General features: G+C 49.3%; 1 protein-coding gene across 3 annotated transcripts in view; it reads right to left on the bottom strand.

Moving 5' to 3' along the window:
- Ccm2 (CCM2 scaffold protein) overlaps nt 1-8,443 on the bottom strand; it is a 56,159-nt gene that overhangs the window by 6,166 nt on the left and 41,550 nt on the right. For all 3 annotated transcript variants that reach the window (XM_055623896.1, XM_055623895.1, XM_055623894.1), the window contains 2 exons: nt 4,465-4,601; nt 3,088-3,223 (listed from right to left, as the gene is read on the bottom strand). In XM_055623896.1, the coding sequence (XP_055479871.1) occupies nt 3,088-3,223; nt 4,465-4,601 (273 nt within the window). The remainder of the gene's footprint in view (nt 1-3,087; nt 3,224-4,464; nt 4,602-8,443) is intronic.

The raw sequence follows: 8,443 nt of genomic DNA on the forward strand, positions 1-8,443 counted from the left end.
GAAGGAAGGAAGGAAGGAAGGAAGGAAGGAAGGAAGGAAGGAAGGAAGGAAGGAAAGAACAAAGGAAAGAAAGACCATAATATGATTTTCAATGAACAAGGGGTCAAACCAATCACAGGGACAAAGAAGTGCTCTAGTGTGTGTACCCTGGAGAACTGGTGACCTTCAAGCCTCAACTTCCCCACCTTAAGTCAGTGATAAAGGTGTTGCAGTTTCACTGGGGTGTGGAAGACTCACTGGCTCCTGTAACGGGCCACACACATGCCAAAAGGCTCCCTTTCAGCTTTGTAATCACACCAAAAGCTCTTCTCTGCCCGTGAGTTAATAGGCACAGGGAAGACAAAAGGACAGTCCTTCCACAAAAATAAATACAGACACCAAGCTGCTCCCACCATCATTTCATGCCTCTGATTCATACACACTATTACTCCTCAATAAACGACACTCAGACATGTTGTGTTTAGACTCATTGTCAGCAAGCCTGTCCACAAATGAACTGTGGTGGCTAATTTCAGTTATCAACTTGATTGGATCTGAGATCACCTAAGAGACCTGTCTCCAGGTCAGCCTGTGAGAGTAATTCCTAGGAGGCTCAACTGAGGAAAGGAAGATCCTCCTCCGGAGTGGGCAGCACTGTCAGTGGCTGTGGCCCAAATATGAAGGCATCGGAGGTTAACGCAGCATCTCTCTTGCAGTCGTTGCTCCTAGTCTATGGGTCTACCCTGTTGCTGCCATCCTTCGCTGACAACAGAGCCCAGCTTCTCTGGCTTGCCAGGAGTTCCCCAGGACTTTGGCACCACATTGGAACTGATGAAACAGCCAGTCTCCTGGACTGGCAGACACTGAGTTCAGCCTTCCCGTGTGCAGGCAGCTATTGCTGGACTACCCAGCCTGTACTGTGTGAACTGGTCCAATAAATCCCCTTTGTGATATACATTTGTTCTATGGGTTCTGCTCCCTAGAAGAGCACTAATAGTGTAGTATCAGGAATGGGGCCTTTACAGAAATAGGGTAAACCTGAGTGTGTGGTTCTTAGGCCTTTGAACCTGGTCTGTATGAGGACGAGGTGCAAAAGTCTAGAACTTAGGGCTTAATGGAACACTCTGGTAAGAGTGCAGAAAACAAGAATGGTAACAAAAATGTTCATGATGAAAACTGTGCTCATGAAGTTCCAGACATGAAACAGATTCTATCAGGAACTAGATTAGAGGCCATTCAGGTTACATCCTGGTAAAGAATCTGGCAGTCCTCTGCCTGTGTCCTGGGCATTTAAAAGGTTGAAATGATGTACTTCTTTAACAGGAAACTTCAAGATGCTGCAGGGAGGTAACTGCTCACCGCTCTACCCATGAGAACAGGAAGGTACAAAAAAATGTGTTCTACATAGAGGAAGACCTCAAAAAGGCTAAAGGGGCTTCCTATTCCTTGAAAACAATTGCGCAGCAAAGTGTATGCTGTTACAACTGTGGTCCATGGGGTCCAAGCTCCATCCAGAGCTGGGGTAGAACTTGACAGGACTGTCCACACGATATTGGCGATAACAGGCATGAAAGATGCAAGACTGGAGGTCATGGAGTTCCCCTAGTCTATCCCATGGTTTCAGAAAGCTGCCAAGCAAAGTGCAATAGGGTCAGAATCCCTACAAGGAAGCCCTGAGATGAGACGCCACTGTGTAGAGCTGTGAAGGTCAAGCCCAAGCTACAGTAGAGACCTTAGGATGACAGAGAGACCAGAACTAAGGCCTGTCTGTCTGAAAAAGCTGCTATATCGAGTATGGCCAACCCAAGAGAGAGGCTGTGTGCTGCAGGCAGAAGGGCTGGAGGGCAGGGCTACCTGTGTCCCTTGGAGCTGAGGCAGTCCCACCATGAGCCACATACAGAGATGGAGGCTGCACAATCTGGTGCATCCTACTCAGCTTTGGTCTTATAGCCACCATCTTCCCTTGCTCTGTCCCATCCTTCCTTCTGGAATGAAAATGTTCACCCTGACCACTGAGCTTGGGAAATGTATTTGAAGTATGTAACCTGGGACTGTCAATGAGGGATTTCTGAAGTTGGAATGAATTCCTTTTGCATCACTTGATTGCCATGAGCATGCTGGGAGGGGCCAGGAGTACCAAACCATGGTTTGAATGTGAAATGTTTCCCATAGGATGTTTCAACATCTGTCTCACGTTTGAACATCTGGTCTCTAGTTAGTGGCACTGTCTGAGAAAGTGGTAGAGCCTTGCTGAGGGAAGTAGGTCACTAGGCTGTGATGGTTTACAGCCTGGCCTCACATGCTCTTCTCTCTCTCTGCTTCCCGACTATTGCTGCAATACAGCCTTCTAATTTCTGCTCCTGCCTCCGTGCCTTCCCTTCCAGCTGCTATGCTTTTCCCACAGTGAAGAAAGACAATAAACTATATTCCTCCCTTAAATTGCATCTTGTTAGGTATTTGGTTACAGCAATGAGAAAGAAAAGTAACTTATATAAGTGTGCTATTTGGGCGGGGTGGCACCCAGCTTTAATCCCAGTGGTCAGAGAGGCAAAGGCAGGTGGATGTCTATGATTTCGAGGTAAGCCTGGTCTACAAATCCAGGACAGCCAAGGTTGCACAGAGAAACCCTGTCTCGGAAAACAAAACAAAGTGTGCATGTGCACACACACACACACACACACACACACACACACACACACACAGACACACACAAACAAACAAGAGGCAGCTGCTGTTTTGTAATCTGGTCTGGCTACATAGCCCAGGCAGGCCTCAAAGTTGTAACAATTTTCCTGACTCCATCCCCTGGGTTCCTGGATTACAAATGTATGTCACCACACCCAGACAGAAGTGTCTGTGGACTAACAAGGTCTGTACAGTATTATCGACAGCTTTCACAGGTGGCGCAGAGGTGCTGACCCTCCAGGGCGCCGCTGGCTCTTCCTGACACTCTCCAGTTTCTTCGTCTCAGCCTCTCACAAAGCCAGAGCAACCTCAGGCAGTTTGGCTGTGGTCTTGCAAGGGATCACACACTGAGAGCAGCCCAGGTATTCCAAAAGGGAGGCTCCCCAAAACATGCTCACCACCCCCAACTTCCATCCAACATACCGCTGTGCAGTGACAGGTGGTGGGTGGGTGTGGAGGCCCCATCAAATATCGCTCGGTCTAGAAAGTCGATGGTGGACTCTGTGTAAACAATCTGGAAGACCTGGCTGAGCAGGGAGCACAGTTCTTCCGCGGCGACCTGAAGTGAGTGAAGGACAGCAGCTGTCTTCAGTGGCTGAAACTGTAGGCAGTGCCTTCCCACAGCCTCTACAGTACCCGTGTCATCTCAGGGGCTCCACAAATGTAAAGGGGAAGGGGACCAGAACCAAAGGGCCCCATGCCTTTCATAGTCCAGAGGGTTATCACGAAACAGATCCAATGCTTGAGAATGGATTGTGGCCTAGGTGCGGCCTCCCAGGTGTCTGGAGAGAATGCTACACATGGGTGCTAGCATCAGCTTTATCTCCTCTTCCTCTAACTGACCGTCAACATGTCAAACATTTCTATCTAAGCCCAAGTAGGAAAAAGAAGGCACCCTGGTTTCACTTCTGACCTCCGAAAGGCATTTCCAAAAGCAGTGGAGTTTTTTTGTAATAGTGTGCTGTTTAAAACAGGGCTTTTTTAGTGGATTGATTTGGTCCAGAGCCGTTGATGTAACAGCAGCTAGGGACATTTTTAATACACAAGGGAAATGCAGGGATGCTGCTCCAGGGCATGAGCAAATGCCCACAACAGAGACAACATTTGATTGAGAGCATCGCTAGCACATAGGCTAAGTAGGGTGAAGCAGAGGACATTCAGGTGGGCAGTCACCGTTAGCCAACGGTGTAAGGGGCAGAAATTAAGTGGAAGGTGTCAAGTGAACCCTGAGGCTCCACAGCCTTCCTTTATGCCTCTGTGATTGCCCACGTGCTGAGGGAAATGCTAACTCTGTTCACAGCACCAGGCAGGTGTGATGTGTGGGTCCCCATGCCTGTAGACATCACTGTCAGTCAGTGTGGGGGTGGGGAGAGGCATCCCAAAGAAGAGACAGGTAAGCAAAAGTTGTGCTGGCTATCTCAGGGATGGTACTAGAGGAGTGGCAAGGAGAGAACACAAGGGCAAGGTTGGCAGAGGAGGGCGAGGCAGAGTGGGGCCAGGGAGTGTAGGCTGCTGTGGTTATAGGTAGGGACAGTGGTTGGGTCATAGGTAGGGTTGGTCAGGGAGAACCAGCAGGAAGGGACCTGAAGTAGTGCTACAGAGCTGAAGGAAGGATGGCTAGGGCCAGGGTTGTAAGTGGAGCCATGAAGAACTATGGTGGGATTTGGTCTTGGGCAGGGCTAGAGGCAGGGCAGCCTCTGATCACAGCGGGACCAGGCTGGGAGCTGGGTCTGGGCAAGGCTTGAACTAACAACAGGCAGAGGCTGTGGATAGCTCTGGCCCACAACAGGGAGGTCTCACCTTGCTCTCTGTGGCCATGATGACCAGGCAACATGCCTCTACTGGCCCCACTGCACTTTCTGACAAGGAGCCTGCGCTGAGGCCTCTAGAACTTTCTGCACACAGACTTTGGCTGGGAGAGATGCCTGGGTCCTGGGCTGAGAAGTAAACACATTGGTTAGTGCAGTGCATGGAGGGCAGGTGTGAGGGCAGCTGAGGCACCAGCTGGGCCATTCGCTCCCCAGGGCCTGTGAGATGTCTCCGTGGGAAAGCACTCGCCATGCAAGCCTGACAACCTGAGCTCTATCCCCAGGGACCTACATAATGGTGGAAGGAGAGAACCAACTCCACGAAGCTGTCCTCTGACCTCCACATGCCTGCCACGCACACACGTCATCATATTCGTGTGTGTATATATATAGTAAAAATATTTAGTTATAGCTGGGCTTGGTGGTGCACACCTTTAATCCCGATGCTCGGGAGGCAGAGGCAAGCAGATCTCTGTGAGTTTGAGGCCAGCTTCGTCTACAAAGTGAGTCCAGGACAACCAGGACTTTTACACAGAGAAACCCTGCCCTGAAAACAAAAACAAACAAACAAAAAAACAAATGTTTTTAAATTGTCTTTCCAAACCAAACTAACTTGTGAGAGTTCCAGGGCACCAAAGCACCCATCTTCATACTCCACTGTGTGCCAAACCATGCCAGCTGATATTCAACTGCTTAGAGCTACATAAACAAGTAAAACTACAAATAAACCCAACAGGGTTCACACTTCCAGGAAGTTTTTGGCCCAATGCATTCTCTTTTTCCAGATGTATAAGCTAAGGTGGGGGGACCTGAAAGGACGTGAATGGTCCAGTTGTGGCTGTGGACATAGCCCAAGGCCACATCCTCATACTGTACACATCAGAAAATGCACTGTGGTTCTAAAGCTGTCCAGGGAGTGGAGCTCTGAGAGCAGCACACGGGTCCAACCAGCCTGGAAGGGCATTCAGAGTCTAAGCTAAGCTTAGAGCTGTCTTCTCAGGCGTGTGCAGAAGGCGAAACAGGAAAAACACGAGGTTTAGCTACAGCCCTGGGCACACAGGCAGAAACAGGCTTAGGCCAGACATAGGTGGGAGTGCAAACAACGGCTCTGAGCTACCAGTGAGCTCCTGGAACTACAATGTCCTTATGGCAGCCACTGACCACAGAGCTACTGAGTATAATACATGATGAGGCAGACAGAGTAATCACACCCAAGGCTTGATTTTTAATTAAATAATAACTAGCTCAGCCATCTTCATATTGTTCACGTGCTCTAATAGGAACAGACTACATACAGGAGGCAACACAAATATGTCACTGAAGCCAGGCATGGTGGAGCCTGCCTGAAATCCCAGCACTTGGGAGACAAGCGGAAGGATCATTGTGATTTCAAGCCCTGCCCGGGCTAGACAGTTAGGTTAAGACCAGCCACGGTGAAACACTGCCCCAAATAAATAAATAAACAAACAAATAAATAAGTAAGTAAATAAATAAAATGAGTACAAATTTAAAGATAGAGAGGAGGCTAGGGATACAGCTCAGCTGGGATATGTGTGTGTGTGTGTGTGTATACTCAACTCCCCAACCCCTTCCCCACAGACAGTGACATAGAGAGTCTATGAATATATTATTGTAAGTCACTTCTTCTTTCTATTTTTGTTAACATTTTAAATTAGCTTCCTGGACCCCAGTGGGCAGCTGTGAAGTGTGGGCACCAAGCAGGTGCCATCTGTGAGGATGTCACTTCTCCCCTCTGGGCAGCAAGCCGAGACAGCCACCAGGCTGCTCCATGCCACCAGCTTCAGACCTGCCACCTGTCTCTCCTCCATCATTCAAAATGCTTTGGCAGACACACAGGGTCCCTGCTTCACCCACTCTCCAAGGTGAATGGACCCTGAGCTCGCCACACTAGCCTGCCTCAAGCACTGGCCACCCTCTGGACAGAAGAGGGACACAGCTGCCAGTTGCTAGGAGGTGCTAGGAGTGAATGACACCGATTCGTCTGCCTGGCTCTATGTGGGGGCACCATAAGCCGAAACCTAAACCACGCCATGTTCTCAGAAGCCTTAATCCGAGTGGATGCACACACACTCCTGCCAAAATGAGGCCAGCCCCCGGGACAGGGGATGCATTCTCTGCTGGTGAGAGGAGCTGAATCTCAGTACTGCCTCTCACGCTTTTGGAATGTTCCTTATATGGAGGGAATTCTCTATTTTCTCTTCCTCAACGATTTATTCAAATGATTCACGCAGAAAAACACTGCTCCAGCATGAGAAATACCAGGACCATTTCTCCATGTATCAGCTTAAAATGTCCGAGAGAACCTGGTGAGGAGCCGGTCTTCTCCCCCTCAGGAGCAGAGGGTCACCTTGGTGGTGCTGGACAGAGTGGCCGGGGTCTAAAGCCAGGAGGGACCAGTTCAAGGACTCCCCCTTCACCCACCTGTGAGATGAGACTCACAGAACCCTCTTAGGTTTCTGACAGGTGTTAAATGAGGTAATTTGTGGCAGAGACTGTGTACTAGTTTGAGTCATGCCTAAATTGACATTTTTACAGATAAAAATGGTTAGTGACAATTTCATACTGTTCAACCTTATTCAATGCCTAGTACAAAACAGACAAGCTCGGGCAGCTCTGGAAGAAAACCAAGCACCATGATTTGGACGGTAAATATGCGGCCGGGACTTGGCCCCAGGGGGCCGCTCCTGGGAAGCGGGAGTTTTTAGACAGTCCTTTGGTCAACGAGGAATGCCCTCAAAAGAAACCCTGGGGCGTCTCCTCTTTATCTTCTTCCTCTTTCTGGGCTTTCTGTCCACAAAGCCAGCAGCTTTGTTCTGCCACACAATCCCCACTGTTGCCATCTGGCATCTACACCGTACGCCTAGAAGCACTGGGTCTACTTCATCACAGACTGGAACCTCAGAAGCCATGAGCCAAATAAGCCTTTTCCCTTTGTGGCTGGGAATGGTGGCTCACTTTTGTAATCCCACTGCTCAGAAAGCAGGGCAGGACTGCTGTGAGTCCAAGGCTACCCTGGACCTCAGAGTGAATTCCAGGTCAGATGAGATTAGAGTGGGATCTTAACTAAAAATAAAAATAAACCTTTGTGCTTTGTAAGTTAAGTAACTCAAGGGGACCTTGTTCAGGTGTAACAGCACCGGTGACTGTGTGACTTCCAGTATCGACAACATGTATCTACATTATGTGTGTGGAGGTCACTGGGTTGGGCAGGCAAGTGCATTTCAGTCATGGCTGTGTGACATATGCAACTGTGTGTGCAGTTATGTGTGGTATGGTACGTGTGAATCGTATGAAGGAAAATGTGTGTAAGTGTGAGCTATTCTACAGACAACGCGGAGCAGCTGAAACTCCTTCACAACCCTCCAGCTGCCTGGAATGGAACACAGCACTTGGACTAGCATCATAAGCCAGACATACTCCTTCCATACCATGGAACAGCCTAGACCATCTGACCCCTTGGGCCTGGTCACCAGCCCTCTGGAGCTGGCTTCCCAAGTACTCTGAGTGATCCCATCAAGCTTGGGCTAGTATGTCTGCGGCAACACAGATAAGACAGTTTCTTCCCTCATTCCTCACTGGTTTAAAGGTTAGGGTGAAGGCCCAGAAGCTGGTAGCAGCCTGCACACTATTGTCCAGGAAGGGGTGCTGTGTGCATCCGCAGAGGAGCATGGTAGGTGGGAAGAGCACCCTGCTGTTTCTGAACACAAAGGCGGCACCACAGCCTGGGGGAACTGCCTTTGCTGTCCCTGCTTTGGGAACACTGGGGCTCAAAATGTGGACTGGAGGCTAGATGTGGTGGTGCACACCTTTAACTCCAGTGTCCAGGAGGCAGAGGCAGGGGGATCTCTGTGAGTCCTAGACAGACAGGGCTATGTAGAGAAACCCTGTCTCATAAAAAAAAAAAAGAAGAAGAAGAAGAAGAAGAAGAAGAAGAAGAAGAAGAAGAAGAA

This window comes from Psammomys obesus, unplaced genomic scaffold (assembly GCF_907164565.1).
Source record: "Psammomys obesus unplaced genomic scaffold, mPsaObe1.curated_primary_1811, whole genome shotgun sequence".
In the NCBI taxonomy this organism is placed as follows: domain Eukaryota; kingdom Metazoa; phylum Chordata; class Mammalia; order Rodentia; family Muridae; genus Psammomys; species Psammomys obesus.